Below are 27645 nucleotides of genomic sequence, written 5' to 3'. Positions count from 1 at the left end.
GCTCCTACCTGAGTCGGCCGCGGCGCGGACTTGCGGATCCCGACCCGCGAGGCCTCTGCGCCGCAGTCCGGCCCCGCCGCACATCCGCAGCCCTTCCCGCCGCCCGCTGCCCGCCACGGGCCCGGCCCGGCCCGGTTCCAGTTCACCCGCCCGCCACCAGCACCAGGTTCGCTTGTGCCCTAGGCGGACCGGAAGTGAGTGAAGAACGCTGTCAGACAGGTGCGCCCGGAAAGGGCCCCTTCCGTTTCCCCTCTAGGACTCCCGGAGGTCTCAGAGGTGCGTCTCGATTGTTGCGTGGCGGGACCGCCAGAGGCTGCTCCTCCCGGGCTGGCGAAGAACAGGTTCCACTGCACCTGCTTCCCCTCCCTGGGAAGAGGACTCGGTGCATCGCCAGACGAACCACTGGACACAGCGCCTCTCTCCAGGGGCTTTAGAGTTGGTCGATGGACACGTGTCCGTTCTGTGCCGCCAGGGCTTTGTGCGAGGCCCAAGGGCAAAGCCCGAGGTAGGGAGTGCTGGACAGCATGGGTTCTTACCGTGTGGCGTGGACCCTGCGGTGCTGGAGGTGGGGGCGGGGTAGGAGTGCTCGGGGAGGGCTCCCTGGAAGCACCTGCGCTCAGTTTGGGAAGGTGGATCAAAAAAGGTTTCCACAAGAGGACGCATATCGAGCCCAGAGAGTGCATGCAAAGGGACTGATGGCATTTCCACACCGCAGAGCCACGGGAACCACCGGCCACACTGGCATATCACTCAGAGTATGGAAAGCTGCCGAAAAGCTTAAAGGCGGAAAAGGGCAGATTTTAGAAGGAGGCTGCAGAGAAACCCTCCCGGAGAACTGAATAAGAGAGAGGAATAGGGGAAATAAACTGACTGATCGGACCAGAGAGTTTGAGTAATGTAATCCAGGAGTGAAAAGGTGAGACAAAACTGGGGCAGTCGTGAGACTAGAGATTGCCAGAAGGGTTTAGAGGTGAAACCTATTTGGGAGGTAAAATTGGAAGATTGATTGGAGATTGGAGGTTGATCAAAAGGGTGGAGTTAGCCTACCCGGTGGCCCGCGGCGGTAATTCCAGCAACTAGGGAGGCTGAGGCAGGAGGATCACAAGCCTCAGCAATTTAGCGAGGCCCTAAGGAACTTAGCTGGACTCTATTCCAAAAATAAAAACTATGACTCCCCAGGGAGGGGGAAGAGGAGGAGGGGAGAGAGGGAAGAGGAGGAAGAAGAAGAAAAAATGGAGTTATTTATTGAATGATAGGACACATCTTGTAAGAATGGAACCAATTTGTCATCAGGAAAGATAAAAGATAAAATACTGCATCCATACCTTAGCCACATGTGGAAGTGTGAAGGGGACAGGAGGCAAATTCCAAATAAATCAAAGATTATAATATGAAACATGAAACCTTTATAACAGTGTCAAAAAATTAAAGAAAGGAGAAAGTTCAAATTATGATCCAGGAGACATGGAAGATGGGTACATTTTACCATATCGATGTCAAAAACTTTTGCCTAGAAAATCAAAGACAAATCATGGAGAAAATACATTACAGGGGGAAAATAAGTTAATTTCACGAATAGATGAAGAGTGCCTCGATTTCACAAATAAAAAGATCACCAACCGTGGAGGGAAATGAGCTCACAGAAAATAATGCAAATGGCTGCTAAAAATATGAAATATAGCTGGGGCTGGGGCTCAGTGATAGAACACTTTCCTGGCATGTGAGGCACTGGGTTCGTTTCTCAACACCACATATAAATAAATAAAATAAAGGTCTATCAACAACTGAAAAAAAAGATGTTTAAGAAAAATATATGAAATATAAACTCACTTTTGCTGGTAATATGAGCAGTGCAAATTAAAACACTACTAAGATACAATTTCTTACTTATCCAATTTAAAAAAAAAAGTTTAACACAGTCTCTTGATAAAACTGTGGGAGGAAAGGCCTGTTTAAATAATTACAAAAGTATTTACTCTTTGAGGATATCCTGGGAAATTACTCTGTAGATACATATACACATTTATGTACAGGTTTATTCACTGCAGTATCCTTGATAGTGTGAAACAGTGGCAACAAATGTATCTCAATAAGGGACTGGATAAACCAACTAGGATATATCCACATAATGCAGCACAATATATAGCTATAAAAAGGAAGCACCAAGATCTATAAGATATAAAGAAATAAAAGCAAGGGACCAAAAATGCATATAAAACATGTATCAGTACTGTAATATGAATATCTGTAGAAATAATAAAAGATTAAAACAACAATGTTTTCAACATGCCTGTAATCCCAGTGACTCAAGAGTCTATAGTGAGAGGATCACAAGTTCAAGGCCTACCTCAGTAATTTAGCAAGACCCTAAATTAAAATAATAAAAAGAGCTAGGAATGTAGTTCAATATTAAAGGGTTTCTGGGTTCAATCCCCAGTACTAAAAAAGAAAAAAAAATATTTTCTTGTCTTAGCACAAATATACATAAGGTAATCCTATTTATGTCACCCTAGGACTATTCTTTGATAGGTAGTGCCCCCCCAACAGCTCAGATATTAATAATGCCCACTGCTTGGCATTATTAAGAAGTTGTAGAACTTTTAAGAGGTGAGAGGTTGTAGGGTGAGTGGCTCGTGCCTGTAATCCCAACGACTCAAGAGGCTGAGGCTGGAGGATCACACGTTCAAAGACAGCCTCAGCAATTTAGCAAGGCCCTAAGCAATTCAGTGAGACCCTTTCTCTAAATAAAATACAAAACAGGGCTGGAAATGTGGCTCCATGGTTAAATGCCCCAGATTCAATCCCCAGTACCCAAAAAAAGAGGTAAGAAGTCTTTCAGTATCTGGGAGTGTGCCCTTGAAGGGACCCCAGCGACTTCCTCTTCTCTTTACTTCCCAAATGCCATGAGATGAACAGCTTGCTACACCACACACTCCAAAATTGTGACTCAAAATTGAAAGAACAAACAAGGCTCAAAGTCGGAGAAAATGCCCCTTTATTAAGGAACAGCTCTGCATATTTATAGAGCGGGAGTGGTTTGACAGTTATGACAGTTTAATGGTTAAACGGTTTGATAGTTGGCATGGGGTGCTTTCTGATTGGCGGGTAAGGATCATGTGAGCCAGCAGGGCTAGTCTGATTGGTGGGTAAGGATCATGTGAACCAGCAGGGCTCACTATTGGACAGCTCTTCTGGGGTATGGGGAAGTTAGTCTTTGGAACCAGGGCAACTCCCAACAAAAATAAACTTTTTTTTCTTATAGCATGACTACCACAGGTACTTGGTACAGTAATGAAAAGCTGACTAACACACTAGGAAACTAAGAAAAGTAGTTACTAAAAATAATGGGAAGAGAGATATAGACAGGAGCAAAATTGATTTCCTATTCTATGCCTATTTATATTGTTTTGGATTTTGTACCATATGAATATAATACCTGCTGAAATAAAATGTAATTCTAAATTGATTCCTGGGGCTCTAGTTTAATTGACTGAGAGGTGGTGGGGTGGTGGTGGCAGAGGGTGATGTATTCTAGGTTAGAAGAAACTGGAGGAGGTGTAGCTTTAGGGTTAAAATAATAAATAGGTTCAATTTAGGATATGTTGAGTTTGAAGTGCTTCTAGATTATTCCGCAAAGGTGTCCTTCTGGGAAACTCTGAGAAGAGTTTGGCCTGGAGAGGCAGATGGGGAAGTCATTAATACACAGGTGGGAGCTAATATCAGGTTAGTGAAGGAGTCACCCAAGGTCATTCTGCTCAGGGCATATTTGTTTGAAGAGAAGATGGAGTTGGCTGGCCTGAAATGGCTCAGAATTTGGGAGATGAGTGTGTGAAGGATGTTAAACTGATCAGTCTTTTTCTGCTTGGGTATAAAATTTGGCCCAAATTTGGCTAACACAGTATGTAAAAAGCTACAAACAAAATTGAGTATATTCTTGTAACAGATAATGAGTCTCAGCTAATGACAGGCTGTGTCCACAGAAGGCAAGTGTCTCATTGCACTATGCCTATATAAGGCAAATGATGCCAATCAGATGTTCCTGTATGACACTTTCTTTTCTCTGACTTACATAACCTCCTGGAGTAGCCAGACGGAGCATTTGAAACTAGCTGACTGATTCTAGAAACTTTTTCTTGCTCAAAAGGACTTTGTTAAATTTAACATAGCTCAGATTTTTTTTAAACAAGTTCCAGGTCAAAACTGAGCATTGGGGGCTGGGGTTGAGGCTCAGTGGTAGAGTGCTTGCCTGGCACGTGTGAGGCACTGGGTTTGATCCTCAGCACCACAATAAATAAAATAAATGTTCATCTACAACTAATATATATATATATATATATATATATATATATATATATATATATATATAAAGGTGTGGTATCCATCTACAACTAAAAAAAATTTTTTTAACTGAGCATTGCCCTTTGGCCTTAGCCATGAGGGCTCTTGGTATCCTTTGCCAGAGTACTTCCAAGATGGTAACAAGGGCAGAAATGAAACTATGAGAAGTCCAGTCACATGTAGACAACAGCTGGCTCAAAGATCCTAAAGCTTTCATCATACTTTAACTTCACTGAACCTGGGCCAGGTGCAGCCAGGTGTGGCAAAGAGCACCAGTTTCTTCAACAAGTTACCCATGATATCGATATTGGAGGAGAGAGATGGATGTAGGTTGCAGTTTGTCCTTGTGAATTCCACATGTCCATCAATGGGTGAATGGATAAAGTAAGTGGTGTAATGTATATCCATGCAATAAAAAGAAATGAACTATTAATTCATGCCACACCATGGGTGAGCCTGAAAAAATTATACTGAATTCTATTGATATAAAACTCTAAGAAATTCATCATATGGTAACAGAAAGCAAATCAGAAATGGAATGGAGATGCGCAGCATAAAAGGAAGGCAGAGATACAAATTGTGGACTTTAAGAAAAGAGGAATCTCCAAGAAAGGAACCAAGTAATTAATTGGGCCTAAATTCAAAATGAAGACTGGGAGTCTTTTAGTGACCAGGGTCACACATTACTCTGTGTTCCTGGAAGAACCACAAACTGAGCTTCGCAACCCTTGCCCAGGCATGATCCTCTTTGAACAGCCAAGATACACCAGTCCCCAGAAAGTCCCTTTCACTATCCAGATCTGTCCAATGAGTTGTGACCTGCTGACAGACACATTTAAGTATTGACCAATCAGGACTGGGCACTTCTAGCCATACACTTACATCCCTCTTGTGCCAATTGCAAACTGCTTGTAGAAATAAAGTCTCTCCTTTTTTTTTTTTGTCTTAAATTCTTTCTTAGTGAATTTTCATTGACAAAAATGTACTCAAGAAGTCTTCTAAGATCTGTTTATTCTCTTCACCACAGTGATGTCAGTCAAAATGCATCAAATTGTGTGCTTTATGTGCATTTTATTATATGTCAGTTGTACCTCAATGCAGCTGTTAAATGTTTTTAAACAGGAATACAAAAAAAAAATGAGAGGGTGAGACAGCGCTGATTCATCTAGCTGTGGTCTTTCCAACTTTTTCTTTCTTTCCCATCCTCCTGGCTAGAACATGACCATAGTGGTTGGAGCTGACACTATCTCCTGACCATCACAGAAAGAGCAAGAAGATTCCAAAGTTCTCAGGTGAGGAAGCAAAGCTACATTTGGTTAAGTCACTGTTATTGGGATTCTCAATCAAAACACAAGTCCTAATGGAAAGGGTTCATTTAATATCTTAAACTAACCATCTCATTTGTCGAGGTTTTGCTTTACCTTTTTGAACACAAATTTATAACTATGTCATAATTTATGTATCCCGGAGAGTTATTATGCTCATATTTCTGTCTCACAGCCCCATTTCTCCTTCTGCTTTCCTTGTTATGTCCCTTCTTATAGACATACTTTAGTATTTTATTGAGTCTGTGGTTAATAAATTTTGTTAATCTTTATCTTTCTTTTATTCTGTAACTGTATTTTTGCCCTCGACTCGATATACACTTCTATGTTTTCTGTAATTTTTCCTTGACACCTTAAAGCTATTACTCTATTTTAACTATCATCACTGATAAGAAACTTTCAAATTATCGTTCTTTTGTAGGCAATCTGCATTTTCTCCCTACTTTCTTTTGAGATTTCTCTTCCTTTTTAATCCTGTTATTGCAGCCAAGGTGTCTTTGGCACTGTCTCCTTGGCACTCCGCCTATCCTCTTGCCTACTCTCTTTGGGAATTCCTGCTATATATACAATGGAGTCACTCAATTAGGCCTCCATAATTATTGGTTATTCTTTCATTTGAAAACCACTTGTGGGATGGGGCTGGGGCTGGGGCTCAGTGGTAGAGCACTTGCCTAGCACATGTGAGGCCCTGGGTTCAATCCTCAGCACCACATTAAAAAAATAGAATAAAAATAAAGATATGTGTCCACCTATAAGTAAAAACTAAATATTAAAAAAAATTCAGGGCTGGGGATGTGGCTCAAGCGGTAGCGCTCTCGCCTGGCATGTGTGCGACCCGGGTTCATCCTCAGCACCACATATAAAGAAAGATGTTGTGTCCGCCAAAAACTAAAAATGAATATTAAAAATAAATTCTCTATCTCTCTCTAAAAAAAATTTAAAAAAAGAAAATAACTTGTGATTCATTGTTGTTCTCAATCTGTGGTTGATGCCAAATATCCAAACTTATCCTTTGATTCTAACTACTGTACAATGTCTTATATATCAAAATATACTACTCCATTCTACTATTGAGTTTGGGTTACTTCCAGTCTGGGGCTTTGGGGAATGGTGAAGCTGTAAATAGGTGTTTGGGTGAGCACATGTTCACAGTTTCACTGAGTGATCACCAAGGAGGGTTGCTGAGCTGTATGGTATATATGTACATTGTACTGCTGTATTTTCACCTGCCATGTATATAAAGTACTGTTGTTCCGCATTTGGGCCAATATCAATATGTGTTTTGTTCTCTTAGATGATTCTTCTTTTTTCCTTTTTTTTTTTTAACGGTACTAGGGATTGAACCCAGAGAGACTCTACCACGGAGCTACATCCCCAACTCTTTTTTGTTGTTGTTGTTTTGAGAGAGGGTCTTGCTAAATTGCTGAGACTAGCCTTCAATTTGTGATCTTCCTACCTCAGCCTCCTTAGCAACTGGAATTACAGGTGTGCAACAGGGTCTTTTTTTTTTCTTATTGATTTTGATGTGTGTGTAGTATTATGATGTGGTAGTTTTAATTTGGGTTTCCATATGACCAATGGAATTAATCATTCTTATATGTTTATTCTCTATATTCATTCTTTTGTCCGTTTTTTATTCAGTTGTATCTTTTTCTTACTGAGGTATTCCTTCCTTTTGTCATTTGACAGAGGGTCCATTGTCAGACATATGTATTGCTAATATCTTCTGCCACTTTATGGCTTACCTTTTCACTCTCTTAAAGTCGCCTTTTGCTGAAAATAAAGTTCTAAATTTTAATGAGCCATAATTAAGTCCTTAATGTAGCCCAATTACTTGCTTTTTTCTTAATGTTTTTGTATCCTAAATTAGAATAATATTTATATTTCATCAAATTAGAATAATATTTATATTTTATCAACATACTCTCATTCTTTTTTTTAATACTGGGTATTGAACTCAGGGGCACTGAGCCACATCCCCAGCCCTATTTAGTGTTTTTTATTTAGAGACAGGATCTCACTGAGTTGCTTAGCACCTTGCTTTTGCTGAGGCTCTGGAGCTGCTGAAATTACAGGCATGTGTGACCCTATTTTCTCATTATTGACAGCAGCATTAGTCTATTTCAAATTATTCCATGATACCTACAGGAGAAAGCATGACTGTTTATTTTTAACTTACTAATTTTAGTGTTTATCTATAATAAAAGCACTTTGGAAGAAATGCATACCAAATCATCTGGCAAGAGAAATAAAGAAGCATTTAATCCTGTTTTGACAGGAGAGTTGTATAAGGTGTTGCAAAATGGGTGACTTTTCAGCTGGGATTGTCGAGATGAACAGGATTTTCCCAAGATGTAGAAATGATGAAAGACACTGGAATCAGAGAGACTGCCACTCAGAAGAGCCCCATTATTCAGCAAATGAGATATACTTGAAGAATGTCATTCAAATTCATGTCAATATGAGAGAGATAAGCTGACTGGCTATAGTTAGGGCCCCATCTGGCTCCATGAAGGAGAGAGAAAGTAAGTGTCCATATGCTGTTGGCTCACTTTCCTGAGCTACAGCATCCAGTCTCAGGAGCTCAATCTTGGGGAAGATTTCACCTTCAACCAGACTCAACCCTTCCCATAAACATATACTCAAGAAAAGTTTTCTGCATTGAGTCACAGTTTTATCTGGAGATGTCAGTTTGTGTGTGTATGTGTATGTGTGTGGGTGTGTGGGTGTATACACACACACACACACACATACATATATATATATATATATATATATATATATATATATGTTGCAGATGGACACAATGCCTTTATTGGATTTGTTTATTTTTATGTGGTGCTGAGGATGGAACCCAGTGCCTCACACATGCCAGGCAAGCACTCTTCCACTGAGCCCCAGGCCCAGCCCCGAGATGTCACTTTTTTTATTATTAACTCAAACACCTTCTATTGCAGTTATATTCTGTGAGGTTTTTGTTCTCTAAAACCCTACTTCACTTGCTCATCTTGTCAAATTCTTCCCCTCCTGGACTCCAGGCTTGGTTTTTGAGGTATGGATCAATACAAATTACCCTTTTATTTCTTTAATATACCTTCCAAAAAAAGTAATAATAATCACTCAAGAAGCTCAGAAGAGTTCAAAGAACTTTTTTTTTCCAAAGAACTTTTAAAAAATTTTAAACATCGGCAAGATGGACTGTCTGTGCATGTCAGGGCGTGGAAGGTTGGCTTGATGCTCCACCTCCTCAAGGCAGCAGAGACTGGCAGAGAAGGAGTTGCCGCACACACCTGCAAGCGTCGCCACACAGCTTCAGGAAGGGCAGAGACAATGTCCTGGGCTAGATTACTGTTGCTTCCCTCAGCTGGGTCTCCTTTTGTACCCAGCTCAGTTTTCCTCCCAAACTTTCCAGCTTTTCCAAGTGTAGGGTCCCCTGGACGTCTTCAGTGCTCTGGTAAATGGGCAACAAGCGACATCTAAGGCAGATTTTTCCTTGAGAAAGGCAAATGGCACCTAGGTAACAGCAAAAAACGTGAGATCAGAGAGAGTATGTCAGGCTCTGTGCTGTAGATCAGAGGTCAGGGGCTCCCTCCTCTAATTGTGAGCCACTCTGGTTCTGGATCTACCCTCCATAGTCCTTCTCTCCAACAGAGCATTACAGAGATAGAAGGGGAAACAGAACATGTCATACAACAAGGAACACAGCCAGGCATGGTGGCACACTCCTGTAATCCCAGCAGCTTGGGAGGCCGAGGCAGGAAGATCATGAGTTCAAGCCAGCCTCAGCAAAAAGCGAGGTACTTAGCAACTCAGTGAGACTCTGCCTCTAAATAAAATACAAAAATAGGGCTAGGGATGGGGCTCAGTGGCCAAGTGCCCCTGAGTTCAATCCCCAGTACCCACTGCCAGAAAAAAAAAAAACAGGTGGATAAAAATCACAGGACCATGGCCAGGACTGAACGGCATCATAGCAATTGTCTACCAATAAAATGTGAGCAAAGAAGCTTTAGAGAGAGGAAGACCCAACAGAAAACCCAGGCTCTTGTTGCCTAACTCAAGACCCTCAGGAAAGTAAGAGAGAAAAAGGGCAATCCATGTCCATAAGAACAAATGGAGGGGTTGGGGTTTAGCTCAGTGGTAGAGGGCTTCCCTAGCATACATGAAGCCCTGGCTGGGGGATGGGGAGGGGGGAGGGGGAAAGAAGGGGGAGGAAAAAGAGAGGGAAGAAGATCAGGAGAAGGGAGGTGGAGGAAGAGGAATGGAGATCTCTTAAGCAAGTAATGAATGATGTACTAAGACAAAGATAAAAGACATATTTTATTTTCAGCATTAAAGCAGACCAGATACTCTCACACTTAAAACAGCAAAAAATTCTAAATAAATTATTACTTTAAAAAATTATTTTTAGGGCTGGGGTTGTGGCTTGGTGGTACAGCACTCGCTTAGCACATGCAAGGCCCTCAATTCAACCATCAGCACCGCATAAAAATAAATAAATAAAGGTATTGTGTCCAATTACAATAAAAAATAAATATTTTTTTAAAAATTATTTTTAAATTAACCACCAAGCTGGCACCAATGAAAGGTATTCTTAGAAGCCAAAACCAAAGTAAAAGATAGTTTAGCACACATTCAGCTGCATCTTGGAGATACACACTCAACTTAGGTGACCCCGAGTTTCCCTGCACCAGGCAGAAGCAACTATAGGTCCTTGGGGAGGAAACACTTTAAATTCAGGTCTCAAAGACTCCACTGGTAAAATTCCTGCAAGTGGGAAGAAACTCACATACACACAGACACAGACACCTGGAAACCAGACACCACCACAAGAGCCTGCACACATGGTAGAAACAGACTCAGTCCTGCAAATAAATTCAGTTAGTAAATTTATGAGACACAGAGTGTAAAATAGGTATGTTTTACATTTCTAATAAAAATACATTTACAAAATGTAACATGTTTATAACATGTTTATATATGTAAGGAAAAAGAGGGTATAAAATGACAAGATTTATGGGAAAATATCACTTTCAGTTATGAAAACTGATGAATTTTTTGTGGTACTAGGAATTGAACCAGAGGTGCTTTACCTCTGACCCACCTCCCCTGCCCTTGTTATTTTTTATTTTGAGACAGGGTCTTGCTATCACTAAGTTGCTTAGGGCTTCACTAAGTTACTGAGGCTGGCCTCAAATTTGTGACCCTCCTGCCTCAGCCTCCCAAGTTGCTGAAATCACAGGCATGCACAATCATGCCCCGCAAAAGCTTACATTTAACATTTGTGCAAAGGGACCTCAAAATAGGCTATAAAACAAGTTTCAAAAATTTAAAGATATAGGATTACACAGTTCATGCTGTTTCACCAAACTGGAGTTAAGAATAACCAACACATGAAAGTGTGGCATTTGCTGGTAAATGAGTGGGAATGGAGAGCATAACACCACGGGAAATAAGTGAGACTCAGAAACTCAAAGGCCAAATATTTTCTCTCATATACGGAAGCTAGAGTAAACTGAAGGGAAGGAAAGGATACCATAAACATAGGGCAGATCAGTGGTGTAGAAGAAGCTTTGAGATCAAGAGGGAGAGCGGAGGGATGAGAATGGGAAAGCAATGCAGAACGAATCCTTTAAAAATCATGTCATGTGCATATATAAAAATACCCCAGGGAATTTCACCTTTGTGTATAAGTAAGGAGAACTGATCAAATATAAATAAATAGAGGAGCAAAAGGACATCTAGCAGAGTGGAAGAAAAGAATGGGGATGGGAGGATGACAGAAAGGGGGGCTCTTGAACTGAAATCTAATTCCACACGTGTATAATTTTGTCAGGATGAACCAAACTACTATACATAACTATCAAGCTCTAATTTTAAAAAAAAATAGCCAACACAAAGATGCAAATTTTTTATATTTAGAAAATATAAAATGATCATGAATCAAAGAATATATCATGGGCTAGGCTGTGGCTCAGCAGTAGCACACTTGCCTGGCATGTGTGAGGCACTGGGTTCAATTCTCAGCACCACATATTAATAAATAAAATAAAAATCTATCAACAACTAAAAAAAATTTTTAAAAAAGAATATATCATAAAGGGAACTAGAAAATATAGCTAAGCATGGTGGCACAGGTCTGTAATCAGAGTGGCTAGGGAGGTTGAGACAGGAGGATAGCGAGGTCAATATATATATAAAAATTTTTTTTTGCAGTGCCAGGGATTGAACCCAGGGCTTTGTGTATGGGAGGCAAGCACTCTACCAACTGAGCTATATCCCCAGCTCTGGATTGTAAGTTCAAAGCCAGCCTTGGCAACAGCAAAGCACTAAACAACTCAGTGAGACCCTGTCTCTATAATAAAATACAAAATAGGGCTGGAGAAATGGCTCAGTGGTGGAATGCCCCTGAGTTTAATCCTTGGTACCCCTTCCCCCCCCACAAAAAAGGGGGAACTAGAAAATATTTCAAATAGAACAATAACTGAAATATTACACATCAGAATGGGAGATGTAGACAAAAGTAATTTTTAGAGAAAAATTAAAGCCTTAGCTACCTAAATAGAAAAAGCAGAAATAATCAATGAACATAGACCTGATTTTAAGAAGTTGGGGAAAAAAGATCATAGTAGTGAAAAAGTTGACAAAACACACCCTTCTCAGGACTTTGCATATATTAAATTAGTTTTGACCAATGCCTGGATGCTGTGAGTAAATTGAGTTGGAGTGGGGGGAATAAGTTGGAAAAAAGAATAGCAGAATAGACACAATGACAGTAGGAGGGAGGAGAATTCAAAATAAGAGCAAATATTAGCCAGGCACGGTGGCACACACCAGTAATCCCAGCAGCCCGGGAGCCTGAGGCAGGAGGACAGAGTTCAAAGCCAGCCTCAGCAACAGCGAGACACTGAGAAACTCAGTGAGACCCTGTCTCTAAATAAAATACAAAATAGGGCTGGAGATGTGGCTCAGTGGTTGAAAACCCCTAAGTTCAATCCCCGTTACCCCCCCCAAAAAAAATCCCCTTAATTATTGCCACTTCTATTATCATCATACTGGAAGCATAAATATTTAAGGGATAAAATACAAACAAAAAGAAAAACCATGAGATTTTTCAAAACTCACTAAAGAACACCCAAGGAAATAGGAAGAAAATATCATTTTTATGGATAGGATGATTCAATATTATTGAAAAGAGTTTTTAAAAAATCAATGCTTCCTAAATTGACCATTCAATATAATTCAAAGAAAATATCATATTTTTTGTGAATTGTCACAAGCTGATTATTGAATTTCTATGTAAGGAAACAATGCCAAGAAAAACCAAATACATTTGGAAAACAAATGCAAGGATTTTTCCAACAAGATATCAAGATATACAATGTCAGGAATAGTATAAAGTTAGAGCAACAGTGAAAGCGTGGTTTGTCCACCAGGATAGATATAAATGAGTGGAACACAAGAACTGGATTACTAACAAAAATGGCACTGCAGGTCAGAGCAAAAGGACAGAGTAGTCGACACATAGTACTATGGTAACCAGCTGTTCATTTGAAAAATGAAAGCAGCCCGACTTCACACCATAAGTCAATTCAAGATGGATTGAAAACTTAAATAAAGATGGCAAAACTACCAGCTGGGTGTAATGGCACAGGCCCGTAATCTCAGCAGCTCTGGAAGTTGAGGAAGGAGGATTGAAAGTTCAAAGCCAGCCTCAGCAACTTAGTGAGGCCCTAAGCAAGTTAGCAAGACCCTGTCTCTAAATAAAATATATACAACATATTTTTTAAAAGAGGGGCTGGGGTGTGGCTCAGTGGTTAAGCTCCCCTGGGTTCAATCTCTGGTACCAATAACAATAATAATAGATAGAATAATAATAGATTAATATTTAAAATATAAAAACGACTGGGGCTGGGGATGTAGTTCATGATTTAAAATATAAAAACGGCTGGGGCTGGGGATGTAGTTCAAATGTGCCTAGCACATATGAGGCACTGGGCTCGATCCTCAGCACCACATAAAAATAAACAAATAAAATGAAGATATGCTGTCTACAACTACAAAAAAATAATAAATAAATAAAATATATAAACACCTCTGACAAATCAATTTGAAAAGGAAAAATGGTCAATAAAGCTATTCAAAGATGTTCAACGTGATTAATAATCAAGGAAACACACATTAATAACATAACAGTTTACACCAGTTAAACTGGCAAAGGTTTAAAAAACCTGATAATTTCAAATATTGACAAGGAGATGGGGCAATAGGAATTCTCTTGTCCTGCCCTGCCTGTAGGAATGCAAATTGTTATCATCCCTTGGGAAATCTATTTGGCATCATCTGGAAAACCTGAAAATATGCATCATCTCAATACAAGAATTTCAGTCCTAGGCATATGTCCTCAAGAGCATCCAGCACAAATGCAATAGGACATAAGTACAAAAAGTTCAAAGGTCAGTCAGTGACAGTAGGAAACAAAACTGGAAACCCTCAATGTCCATTGATAAGAAAATGGGCAAATTGTAAAATATTTATACAATTAAATATTTAAGGTAGTAAAAATTAATGAATCTCAGTTACTCTTAATTAACATGGAGGATTCTAAGGGGTATAATATTGATCAAACATAACAAGTTCCAGAAGAATAAACACAGTAAAATGTATTAATATAACGTTTTAAAACATGGAAAACTAAACAAATTGCTGGTTAAGGATACAAGTGAGTAGGAAATGTAATTAGTGTAAATCTCAGAATCACTGGTTCTGGAATGGAGAGAAGATGATGAAGTCAAGAAGAGCTAGGGGTGAGGGACCTTCAAAGATACTGACTGTTCTACCGCATTTCATTAATTTTGAGAAGCCAATTCCAAATTTTTTTCTTATTTTAACATCTCTGAAATGAGGATGTTTTACAAGTCAAAGAATCTTAGAATTACACCAGTTTCTCTTTTCTCATTGGTACATAAAATAATGGTTTAACTTATGAACAACGGATTCACTGAAATATGGCTAGTTCTTATCTATGGTGGGAACTGCGTGTCTCTATTTTTAATTACTTGTATCTTACGGATATCTCATAAATGTATGTGTGCATGTGTGATACAGGGGATTGAACACAGGAATGCTCCACTACATCCCCCACCCTTTTTATTTTTTTATTTTGCTGCAGTCCTGAACTTGTGTTCCTCCTGCCCAGGCTCCCAAGTTGCTGGGATTATAGGTGTATACCACCATGGCTGGCTATAAATAATATTCCTTTGTATATTTTTGGTATATTTTAAATTAGAAATAGAACATGATCGTGGGTCAGGTTAACGTAGCAGAGGAAGGATTAGGAGTAGGGACAAAATCAGACAGGATTAAGAATCTAGAAGGTGATGATAATGTTTCAAGATAATAGGTTAAAGTGAGGAACAAGATTGATAGATTTCAAGATAAAAATGGACAGGAATAGAGAGCCTTAGAAATCAGGATGGTGTAAGGGACAGCACAGACATGTGGAAGTTTTCTTTCTAGTACCAAGAAGGATAAGAACCCGAAGGCCAAGTTTGGGGATAGGTTTGAGGTCATGCAGTCCAGCAGAACTTTCTGCAGAGATGGAAATCACACTACACTGTCCAATGTGGTAGCCACCAGATATGTGTGGTTGTTGAAAATCTGAAATGGGGCTAATATGGCTGAGGAAGTGAATTTTTAACTGTATTTTATTTTAATTAAAGTTAAATAGCTATTTGTAGCTAGTGGCTATAGTTTGGAACAGTGCAGCTCCCCCAGAGAAGCTCCTAATTGCAGACAAGAGGGCAAGGAGTGGGTAACAGCCATAGGACCTTACCAGCCACCAGGAACAGAAGGATGTCAAAGCCCAGGATGTAGTAAGGCCACTGCATGGAGAACTGTGGTGGACTGGGCTTCATCCTCAGATCCCGGATCTCCAAGGCATGCAGCAACATGGCCAGGAAGGCACAGATCCCTGTAGGATCATGGGAAGCATGATTGCTCTCTTCCTGGGCTACCTGTCTTCACCCAACCTTCCTCACACTGAATCAGACAGAGCCCATGTGGCTCCTGCTTAATGGCTCCTTCCTATCTACCCCCTCGCTCACTCTGAGCCAACGACCACCCGCTCAGCACACTATCAATCATTCCCAGCTCATCTCAAAGACATGTGCCTCACCACCCAGGGGTCCCGCCAACAGAAACCCCTTTCTTGGGACCCCTGGTGTATATGCCCTTGGTTCAGTTCAGGTTGGGCCCTCTAGGTAAAACACTTTGGATGAAACTCAACCAGATTCCCCACCCCCTGCATGTATTCTACTTCTCCAGAGTCCTGGGAGCTTCCCAGCCTGGAGCCTGGTCACTCTTTTCAAATGTCAAAAAGTTCAAAAGAGCAAAGAAGGTCTCTTCCATTCATTCATTCAAGAAACATTGATAGTTCACTTATATATTTCAATTACAATTATTTTTCTTTCTTTCTTTTCTTTTTTTTTTTTTTTTGTACCAGGAATTTAACTCAGGAGCACTCAACCATTGAGCCACATCCCCAGCCTTATTTTGAATTCTATTTAGAGACAAGTTCTCACTAAGTAGTTTAGTGCCTCACCAAGTTGCTGAGGCTGGCTTTGAACTCACGATCCTCCTGCCTCAGCCTCCTGATATTCTGGGATTACAGGCAAGCGCCACTGCACCCAGCTCAATTACAATTCTTTGCCAGATTCTATGACAGTCCCTGGCTAGCCAGGTGACCTACCAGGCATATGACCCCGGCAACAGGGTCAAAGAGGAAAATGTAGAGTGTTGAGAAGCCCCAAGGAAGAGGCATCATAAATTCTAATAGGGCAGGTGTGGGGGGTCAATTAATTCATAGAGGAGGAACCTTAAAAATCACATGACTCTTCATATCACAGAAACCACCCACCCACTCCCTTTGCATCCCTTCAAGGGCCCTCAGAGGTCAGGGACTGCCTGGCTGTTGCACACCTGTGAGGAAGCTGACAGTGGCTGACACAACATTGTGCTTCCAAGTCCTTGGGAAGAGTTCAGATGCAGAGGACACCGTGAGGAAGATGGTGAGGAAAGCCAAGATAACTGCAGAGATCAGGAAGAACCGGCCCAGGAGGATGTAGACTGCAGGAGAGGAAGAGCCAGGGCTGGAGCTGGAGACCCTGCCCTCCAAAAGGCAAGAGACCCTCAGAGCCTGGCACAGGGGGCCCCAGAGCCTCCACCACCCTCAGATCACAGCCTGGGACCAAAGCTGTGACCCTGCCACTTTGCCCCCCAAGAATGCTCCGGCCTCACCATTTTGTTCCCAACAAAGTGGAAGCATATGGGGAGAAAGTTAGATTGACAATGTCAGACATGAGAGTCATTCATCAGTTCTTAACATATATGATGATGTATGAGGAAATCATGTATCTTCCATTTGGGAAAAACAATGGTTTTCATAAAACACATAAAAGCAAACTCTCCTGATAAAAATTGGTTGTGTGTGCAATCGTGAAAACTCACATCTATGTTGGTTATGCTAAAATAACTACCCGTGGAAATTCAGAACTCCATGAGGTCGAAATGTTCAACTTCACAGGGAATCCCCTCAGCCTTATTTAATTTTTCTCTTAATAGGAGAAGTGAAATAGACCAAAAATAATATATTTTTGGATATGGGGTGATTTGCTCTCCCATTGATGATTTCCACCATGTGAAATTTAGTTTGAATGCCCTTCTTAGCAAACAGAGATGGACATCTGGGAAGAAGACAAAAGGCAAAGGTGTTTCTGAACACCCAGACATTCCAGAATCTACCCTTGGGTTAAATCAGTGATGGTTCTCCTTTACTTGTCCCTTAAGTATTTGAAAATACCTGGAGACAATTTGGGTTGTCACAACTAAGTGGGGAGTGGTACTACAGGCATCTCATGGGTAGAAGAGGGCAGGGGTTCTATTTCCCATCCTGCAAGAAACAGGAGAGCCCCCATATCAAAGATTACCCATCCCAAAATGTCAGTAGCACCAAGATTGAGGAACGTTAGGTCAAAGAGCTCACATAGTCAGGCCATCTTCCCCCAAGGAGGCCTCTCCTATTCCCAAGAAAGTAGTCCCTGGGTTTCCCTGGGTCGCGTCTTTTCCAAGACAGACATCCTTGGGGCCTTCAGAATTTTCCTTAAAGGGGCTAGGAAAGTAGCTCAGTGATGACAGCACATGCTTTGTCTATGCAAGACCCTGGGTTCAATCCCCAGAACCAAAAGAAAGAAAAGGGTTGTTTTTTGGTGTTTTGTTTGTTTGTTTTGGGGGGGGGTTGGTAAAAATAGTCTCAAGTGCTTTCACCATCCTCTGAACTCAAGTATTTGTGTCCATTTCATCTCAAATGTGGTCCTCAGGCCTGAGCACAGTATCTGCAGGACTGTCACTTCACGGTCACTGGGGAAGCTGAAATTCAGCTCCACTAGGAGCTACTTCAACCTTGAGGAGCACAGCAGAAACCCTTCCTCACCCCCACAGAGAATCATGGCTTGGAAATAAACTTGGTTCCTAACACATATGCCCCTACTTCAGTGGTCAACATGACATGATCACCCTTTCACAGTGCCCTACATTCCTCTCACCCCAAAAGAGTGAAGATTCAGAGAAAATGCGCTTATGGGCTTATTAAATTTGGTCCTCTGCCCCCAACCTGCCCTATCTATCTCCACCCAGCCATCAAACTGGTCCCATCTCCCCTTTCTTCATCTTACCCCCAGCCCTCCTTACTGGATAAGGGTCGAGGCTTCCAGCATTTGATATGGAAGCAGTTCTCAAACAGGCCACTGAAAAACACATCCTGGGTCTCCTCGTCCATGAGCCGCACCCAGAAGGGAAAGATGGAGACCAGCAGTATGAGCAGGTAGCCCAGGGAGGTCAAGACCAGGACTATGGCCCAGGTGAGTCCCTTCATGTTCTTGTCCTCTAAAGTCAGCATCACCTGTGCAAGGGAAAAGTGATGGCAGAGGTGGGACTTCTCCACATCCTCCCGTGGCTCGGGGTGAAGGAAATGATGACCGTGGAAATGCAGGCACTGCGTATGGCACATAGGTGAGGCTTGTCCATGGGGATTTCTTTGTCTTGCTTAACTTTACAGCCTCCAGGCCTCTGAGGTTGACCTAAAACATGCAGGAAATGTTGTCTGCACTAATTCACTGGGTGGCCTTGGGCACGGTGGGAGCCCCAACTTCCTCCACAAAGAGGAGATCAGCCCAGCCCTTCCCAAGGTCATTAACCTCTACAGTTTCAATTTTTCAATTCTGTTAACCCCCATGCCACTGCCAACAAAACACACCTCCATCAGCCTCTTTTGTGTCAGTTGTTTTTCTTTAGATTGCAGAATGAGGGCCTGGGGGAGGCCGTGAGGCCAGAACCCCAAGTGCCCTTGCTCAATGACAAGCCTTCTGACCACAGGAAACTGGGGATGGGGTCCATTGGGCTAGGAGGAGGCCTCTGCTGAAAAATGAGCAGATTTACTAAAGAAAGATTTACTCATAATTTCAGTGCTCCACAGAGAGCCTCCTGAAGTCCCAGGTTCCCTCTAATCCTGGAAGTCAAGGCCCTCATCCAAGGAGCCCTCTTCCATGGAATCTCTCATCCCAAAATATTTTCTCTTTTGCTACCATCAGTCAGTATATTTTCTTCTAAAAGAGCAGCTAGGCCATACTAGGCAAGTCTCGATCAGGAACCCTTGACTGTTGCACAGCTTCCCCTGTCGATAACTGTGTCATCCTGGGAACTTGCTCAAACTCAAACTCCCTATGCCCTGGCTTCCTCATTTGGGTAAAAAGCAAAAATGTGTGTGTGTGTGTGTGTGTGTGTGTGTGTGTGTGTGTGTGTGGTGTATACTACATATAGATGTATGCATAATGTGTGTATATATATATATATATATATATATATATATATATATATATATATATATATATATCACCTGCCCATTGAGACCAGTGGAAGGACCAAATGAAGCAATACATAGCAAAGTGCCAAACTCAGTGCTTTGTGCTCAGGTGCTCAGTTAAAGATGAGCTCAGGATTAAGGGCAGGGTGGAGGGCAAACATCTAAAATTCAAACCTCCCTAGGTCCCTGCACCCTGTGCCGGGTGTGCAGGCTCATGCCCAGTGCCAGGCCCTGAGACCCCTTCACAGTCCAGATGCAGACTCTTTTGCTTCAGCCAAGGGGACAGGTGTCTTTGAGAGCTGCTGATCACTGTAGCCCAACAAGCCTGATGATAGAGGGTAGAGGTGTGGGTCCCTCCTGCATCCCCACACCCAAACATGCTGACCAATACTAATGCCTAAACAGGTATTCCTCCTCAGTGCTGTCAAGGTGACCTGGAAATGTTTGAATGTAATTTCTCCTCCTTTCTGTCAATCACCAGTTCCTCTTTTCACCTGAAGAATTGTACTCTCCCCTCTCTCTAAGTCTCCCCTTTCTATCTTCCACTCTCCAGGCCACACTGATGAGTCATGTCAATTTCAGGGCCAGTCTCCTTCACTCTACAGTGATGAATGCTGAGGAGCCCTTCTAGCTCTAAAACTCAACAGGAAGGAGTCACAGCCACTGCATGGGATGGTGTACACTGGGTATCTCATTTGACAGCTATCCACCCTCCAACCTCAACCTGTCTAGAAGTGACATCTGTCTTTCTCTATTTCCAACATTCCCTCACTCATCCCAGCTCCAGCCTTGAGGTTATACTGCTTTCTCCTCCCCCCACGATGCTTCTATCTTTTTTTTTAAGAGAAAGAGAGAGGGAATTTTAAAATTTATTTTTTAGTTTTCGGTGGACACAACATCTTTGTATGTGGTGCTGAGGATCGAACCCGGGCTGCAGGCACGCCTGGAGAACACACTACCGCTTGAGCCACATCCCCAGCCCATGATGCTTCCATCTTATCACCCTGCCTCACACACTATGTTCCTTTCATAAAATTTCTGAGTACCCATCCTTCCTGTCCCCACCCTGATGGGGAACACCAGTCAATCGGGAGCACCGCAGCCTCCTTGGGTTCCTTCCCAAGGTGCCCTCTCTGCTCTCCGAAGCCCTTCAGATACCATTTCCCCTGAAGAGTGCCACTTGGTCCACTCTGCAGCTCTCCCAGGCAACGGCCATACTCTGTTCCATCAACAAAAACCAACTATGCACTTACTGGTTGCTCCTTGCCCAGCTTGGGCCAATGGTGGGGCTCAGGGATGAAAACACACAGGACTCAGTGGCTCTTGGAAGCTACTGGAGGAGAGACACATCAACATGTCACATGGCACAGTGCTTTGCTCCCCAACCTGGGGCGACCCAAGGCACTACCTGCAGTGTGCTCCCTCCCTAGCAAGGTAGCTGTCCAGTGATGAAGCCCATGTTCTCCTCCCCAGGCCCTAGTCCAGGACCCTGCAGAAAACTGCCCTTAGTACAAGTACTGGATAACTGTGCTCCAAGGACATGCAATCTAAGATATGCATGGATATAGGCCATACTCTAGGATCCTAGGAATTTTAATTGAAAAAGAAAAAGAGAGCCAGAGAGAGGGAATGACTGATAGAGGAGTCACAGTCAGTATCAGAGTGGGAACCAGAATTCTGCATGGCTGCCCACTCACCTCACCAACCACCAATGGCCTCAGTTCGATTGAGTGATTTCCAAATACTCTGGACGCTGAAAAGGGGCGATTTAAAGCACCTCCCAGGTAGGCCTGGGGTTGAGGCCTAGTTCCCACTGACTAGGGTGTCTCAGACAACCCTATAGTCCTTGACAACCCTATAGTCCCTCAATGCCAGAACTCCACCCTTCCAGGGCCCCAAAGCCTCAGGGATGTTTTACAGAACCCAAGATGGACCCTAACCTAGCTACCCGGCTACGGACCCTGCCCTGCACCAGGGTGGGTCAGGTGGTGCTGAGTCTGGGGATCCGGGTTTGGGCAGGGGGACGTCTCCACGCCCTCCACCCTCCCACTCTCCCACCCTGAGAGGCCCACCTCCGTCCCTACCTGGGGCACTTGAGAGGTCTCCTCCAGTCCTGAGCAGGGTCTCCCTCCAGGCGGGTCCCTTGGCCAGTGGTCAACCCTTTCAAACCTGGACAGCGATCGCGTCCCGGAGCTTCCGTTGGGGCGTCCCGCGCGCCCCCTCTTGGCAGAGACCGCTCAGCAGGCCCCCTGGCGCCGAGCCTCGCGGTCCAGCCCCCTGCGCTGCAGAAACTAGGGGATCTGCCCGCCCTCCCCGCGGTCTGCTCACCTCCCTCGGTGGGTCCCAAGCCTCACATTTGTTCCCGGTACTGGCCTCGCTCACAGGCTCACAGACGGGTGGGGATCAGAGTCATCAAGAGCAGCCAGATCTGAATTCTAATTCCAGCTCCACCATCACTGGCAGGCAGACTTTAGGTCTCAGTTTTCTCAAAGTAGAATGGCAATAGTAACTCCTCCTGTTGGATGGCTGGAAGGGTCCAAGGATGACCCTGGAAAAGACGCCAGCAAACAGCGCCCAATAAGCAACAGCTATTATCTAGGGCGGGAAGGAAGCCGGGAGTCTCTGACTCCTAGCGACCCGTGCTCTCACCTGACTCCTACTCTCATCCCTGGGTCCCCTGCAGCCTCTCGTAGTCATCTTCCTCTCTGCCTTCGCAGAAGGCCATCTGCCCCTCTCACCGCTGGTTTTAACCTGCGGAAGACTCTTCAAAAAAGGTGGCTGGAGGCGAGAGCTTCCAGGCCAGAGACAAGGGCGGGGGTCTTGCGGCAAGAGCTCACCTGACTCAGAGACTTGGGAGGTTGAGGCAGGTGTATCACAAACTGGAGGCCAGCCTCAGCAACTTTTAACGAAACCATGTATCAAAATAAAATAAAAAGGACTGAGGATATAGCTCAGCGGTAAAGCACCCTGGGTTCCATCTCCAGTTGCAAAAAAAAAAAAAATTAATATATATATATATATATATTCTAAAAGAATTCTAAAATATATTTATTCTAAAAGAATATGTATTCTAGGGCTGGGGTTGTAGCTCAGTGGTAGAGCACTCGCCTAGCATGTGTGAGGCCCTAGGTTCCATCCTCAGCACCACATAAAAATTAATAAATGAAATAAAGGTATGTGTCCAACTACAACTAAAAAATAAATATTTTTAAAAATAAGAATAAAGATTAAATATGTGTGTGTGTGTGTGTGTGTGTGTGTGTATATATATATATATATATATATATATATATATATATATATATATATACTAAAACAAATTCCACAGGGTGTGATGGCACAGTCCTATAGTCCCAGCTGAGACTGAGGAAGGAGATTCACTTGAGCCCAGGATTTCAGGGCCAGCCCGAGCAACATAGTGAGACTTGGCATCTTAAAAAAAAAAATGTACTTTTTGCTGTATCTAAGGGAGATAATAGAAAAACATTTTCAACTTACTTTTAAAAATTTCTCCTGGGGTTGGGGATTTAACTCCATAGCAAAGCACTTGCCTAGAATATGCAAGGCCCTGAGTCCTGTCCTGTGTCCTGAGGGGAAAGAATTCTCCTCTCAAATTTTAATTGTTAAAGATGGCTTACTAGGGGCTTGGGTTGTAGCTCAATGGTAGAGCGCTTGCCTAGCACATGTGAGGCACTGGGTTCAATCCTCAGCACCATATAAAAATAAATAAATAAAATAAAGGTATTATGTCCATCTACAACTAAAAAATACTTTTAAAAAAAAGGCTTTCTAGCTAGGCCCAGTGGCACATGCCTATAATCCCAGTGATTCAGATGCTAAGGTAGGATGATCGCAGGTTTGAGGCCAGCCTCAGCAACTTCTCAAGGCCCTAAGTAACTTAGTGAGGCCCTAAGTAACTTAGTGAGACCCTGTCTCAAAATGAAAAATAAAAGGGCCGGTGATATGACTCAGTAGTTAAGTGCCCCTGGGTTCAATCTCTGGTAAAAAAAAAAAAAAATGCTTACTGAAGCTAGAGAAGTTGTTTTATAATAATATTAGAGAGAGTTGGTCATCTGCTTAGAGGAATCTTTCCAAAAAAATGGGTGCTGAGGAATACTCAATGCAGTATTTCTATCATCATTGAAAGCCTAAAACATGGACAGCCCTGATTTTATTAGATAATGGTCATGGCCTTCAAATTATTTCAAAATTAGCTGTGATACTGTATCATGGAACAATATACACACTCATTCCCCTAACTCCAGATCCATCCTTTTCTTCTGCATGTTCATTTTGGATGCTGGGTCTAACATTTTTATATCCCTTGCACATGTATTCGCCTTGTGTGCCAAACAGATGGCAAGTCCTGAAATGCAGGGATAAGATATTTTGTTTTGTTTTTGTTTTTGTTTTGACAGGATTTTGCCAAGTCACCATGGCTGGCTTTGAACTTTCAATTCATCTGCCTCAGCCTCCCATATCACTGGGATTACAAGCATGAGTCATCAAGGCAGGGACAGTCACCTTGGTAGGGAAAAGGCTCTTAAGAATATGAATAAGGCCATCAAGGTTCTAAACACTAGCTATAAAGGACAATTCTTTTTAGCAAGACACCATAATAAACTCAAATAATTCATTAATGCCTAGAAAGGCTCCAGTCTACCAGAACTTTCCACAGTTATGAAAATGTTCTATACATGCATTTTCCAATATGATAACCAAGAGCCATACCAAAATGTGGCTACTGATGACTGGGCAGCTGATTTTTAAATTTTTAATTAAAATTTAAATTTAATTAAATTTAGATGGCGACTTGTGGCTAGTAGCCACCCTACTGGACAGTAAAATTCTGGTGCATTCTAAACCTGCCAAATCTATCCTACAGGACCAGATCACCAAAACTTAGAAGTCCTGCAAAACTGGATTCATTTTAAAAATGAAATACCAAAGAAAACAGGAACTTCATCACCATAGAAAGAAAGAAAGAAAGGGCTTCCCATGCCTCTGGGATTCCAGGCCTGTACCACCAGGCCCAGCTCAGAAAACAGGATTTCTTCTCCATCTCCACACCAAGCCTCTCCCTGTCTTTCCAGACTCATTCTGTTCTTCCCCACACAAAGCCTCTTCCACTATGAAACACTCAGTCATTCTCTCCCACAGCATGCTAAGGATCACATGTTCTAGAGGAACTGCCTTCTAGTTGGTCCATTGCCAGAGATCTAACAGCCAATCTGACATAGTCAAAGAATGTAAATCCTGCTGAGTGGAATGGCACACCCAGCTATTCAGGAGGCTGTGGCAGGAGAGTCACAAGTTTGAGGCCAGCCTGGGCAACTTGGCAAAACCTTGTCTCCAAAATTTTAAAATAAATAAAAGGGCTGGGGGTGTAGATCAATGGTAAAATGCTTGGTTGGCATGCTCAAAACTTTAGTCTGTTTGCCCAGCACTAAAAAGGTTGTTTAAATTGGTATAATGATATCAAGTTTTCAATGGTAACAAATTGAATTCAGCTGTTTCCTGGCCATCCAACAGCTAGAGCTTGTCCTGTTGTAGACATCTAGAGACCTCTCAGTTATCTTTCTCAATTCCTTGCAGATTTATCTCCTACCTCATTGTTAGCCTTGCCAACACCTTTCTCACAACTCTTAGTAATATTTCCATTATCTGTATAAATGATATTTCTCATATCCTGGCCTCTCAGCCTCAATTCCTTCTCTTTACTTCAACCCCTCACTCTATGATCATGGTATTGACCAAAAATCACAGCCCATATTCTCAGTGTCAAGCAACTTACTCCCTTACTGTCATCTACCTCTAGATGCTTCCATCTCTCCTCTGTTTCTTTTTCTCCAATCCCAGTACAGGGTAAAAGACCTCTGCACACATTAGATACTTTAAAATGCTCCCAATGATTTCCCAACAACCCATTTGGCTCAGTGGTAGAATGCTTGCCTCATATGTGTGAGGCTCTGGGTTCAATTCTCAGCACCATATATAAATAAATGAATAAAATAAAGGTCCATCAACACTAAAAAATATTTTTTAAAAAAGGAAATTTGACTCCACAAGAAAAGAATCTATGACAAGTGGGCATAGTGGCACATACCTATAATTCCAGCGACTCAGGCAGCTGAGGCAGGAAGATCACAAGTTCGAGGCCAGTCTCAGCAAATTGGTGAGGCCCTAAGCAACTTAATTCAAAATAAAAATAATAAAATGTGCTGGGGATGTGGCTAAATGGTAAAGTGCTCCTGGGTTCAATCTCTTGAACCATAAAAGAAAGAAAGAGAAAAAAATAAAATAATCAAGCCAGACCTAAGGAGGAAGCTCGGCGCCAGCCAAGCCAGACCAGAGGAGGAAGCCCAGCCCTGCCCCACCGTGCTAGTCCGGAGGAAGCCCATCAACCCTTAAAACCCATCAAAGTGGGTGTGGCTACCAGCACGGTTCTGTGGCTAATCCAGGTACCTGGTTTCCAACTCCCCCACCCTTAGCTGCAATAGCTCAAAATATTTTCCACAAGCTTTTGGGGGTTGTAGCTATCAATGCAAAACAACAACTGTACAGGCACCTGGTTTCTACCTCAGAGACTAGAGTAGGGAAGATACAGGTGGAAGCTCATTTCCTTCCACACTGGCTATACCCACCACCCTGAATACAGAGGCTCAAGCTAGGAAAAGACAACGCCACCTACTGGAAGCAAGGAAAACAGTGTTCTGAGAGACTTTTTTTTCTCTTTCTTTCTCCCTTTCTTCTCGCTCTTCCACAACTTCAACATATGTGAAACCAAGAACTGTGCATGAACAACCAAATTACCAAAATAATATAATATAGAAGAATTGCATATACCCCACATTCCCCCCATTTTTTTATTTATTTCTATCTTAATTTCTTTTTCCTTCTCTCTTATTTCTCTTTTCTTCCTTGTTATTTTTTCTTTTTTTCATTCGTATTCCCTCTATCCCACTTTCAATCTCCTAACTTTTGCTATCTATACATAGGGTAACTATCTAAATACAGATAGGAGGTTGAGTCTATATATTCTTCCATAAATTACCAGTCTATTGCTTAGAGTTCTCCAAAGGTGCTAATTTAACCTCATACCCTCACTCCTTTCCCTCTAAGTATAACATCCTTCGTCTGAAATTAAGTTTTCTATATGCCATCAGATATGGTATGCCTTTTATGAAACTAATGACTATATTCTTAAGTAATAATTAAAATCAATATCTATAGACTTAGAATCTAACTATAAATGTATTAATAATGAAAACTTGTGCTTAGATGATGTACTGTTGATATTGGGAACTGTTAACATTATCTTTCTCCGAAAAAGAGGGATTTTGGAGCTATACAAGAACAATACAAATATATAAGGGGGAAAACATTAACACAACAATTTCACAAAGCTCGAAAGAATCATGAGCAGTATGAAAAGTCAAGAGCTTTGTAATGTTTTGAACAACCAATAATATATATATATATATATATATATATATATTTAGTTTAGATGGACACATACAAAAAATAAATAAATAAAAATAAAATAAATAAACAAATAAAAAATAAAATAATCAAATGTATAAATCACTGAGGGTTCCAAATATACCATTTATTTTCAAAAATATTTAGGACTGGGCTGGGGTTGTGACTCAGTGGTAGAGCGCTTGCCTATCATGTATGAGGCACTGGGTTTGATTCAGCACCATATATAAATTAATAAATAAATAAAGTTCCATTAACAACTAAAAACATATTTCTTTAAAAAGTCTTTAGGACTGAGACTCTGAATTCAGAGAGATACATCTCCTCAGGGGTCTGAACTACTTGTAAAAAAAATGCCCAAAACTTGGATTCAAATTCTGGTAGATGGCTGGAACCCTAGAATACCTAGCCAATGTGGGACAGAGCTAGAGAAGCCACAGAAGAAAGGAGCTACCCTCTGAAATAAGAGGCATATCAAGTATGTCCTTATGGGTGAAGGTGATTTTAAAAGTATTTTGACTGATCTTTTTTTTGGGGTGGGGGTGGGTATTAGAGATTGAATTCAGGGGCAGTCAACCACTGAGC

At 42.0% G+C, this 27645-nt stretch overlaps 2 protein-coding genes and 1 long non-coding RNA gene across 12 annotated transcripts in view; 1 reads left to right on the top strand and 2 right to left on the bottom strand.

The window, feature by feature from the left end:
- Zscan25 (zinc finger and SCAN domain containing 25) overlaps positions 1 to 287 on the bottom strand; it is a 44518-nt gene extending 44231 nt beyond the window's left edge. The window contains exon 1 of the mRNA XM_078023749.1: positions 9 to 287. The gene's annotated coding sequence lies outside the window, so the exon portion shown is untranslated. The remainder of the gene's footprint in view (positions 1 to 8) is intronic.
- LOC120887397 (uncharacterized) lies at positions 230 to 17138 on the top strand. The gene is made up of 3 exons (XR_013426832.1): positions 230 to 505; positions 5554 to 5630; positions 16165 to 17138. It is a non-coding gene; the product is annotated as an uncharacterized LOC120887397 (long non-coding RNA).
- Tmem225b (transmembrane protein 225B) lies at positions 8793 to 22063 on the bottom strand. 10 transcript variants are annotated; one of them, XM_078023764.1, is made up of 6 exons: positions 21663 to 22063; positions 20832 to 20911; positions 18408 to 18796; positions 16641 to 16830; positions 15496 to 15633; positions 8793 to 9176 (listed from the first exon to the last, which is right to left on the bottom strand). In XM_078023764.1, exons 3-6 carry the CDS (start codon positions 18474 to 18476, stop codon positions 9004 to 9006), a joined length of 570 nt encoding a protein of 189 aa, XP_077879890.1. In that variant the 5' UTR covers positions 18477 to 18796; positions 20832 to 20911; positions 21663 to 22063; the 3' UTR covers positions 8793 to 9003. The 10 variants fall into 10 exon arrangements, with proteins under 10 accessions (XP_077879890.1, XP_040133671.1, XP_077879887.1 ...); XM_040277737.2 differs by having other exon boundaries at positions 16641 to 16787; XM_078023761.1 differs by having other exon boundaries at positions 16641 to 16825; positions 18619 to 18796.
- Between the last annotated feature and the right edge of the window lie 5582 nt (positions 22064 to 27645).

Source organism: Ictidomys tridecemlineatus, chromosome 10 (genome assembly GCF_052094955.1).
Source record: "Ictidomys tridecemlineatus isolate mIctTri1 chromosome 10, mIctTri1.hap1, whole genome shotgun sequence".
NCBI lineage: Eukaryota > Metazoa > Chordata > Mammalia > Rodentia > Sciuridae > Ictidomys > Ictidomys tridecemlineatus.
This window is presented reverse-complemented; position numbering and strand designations above follow the sequence as displayed.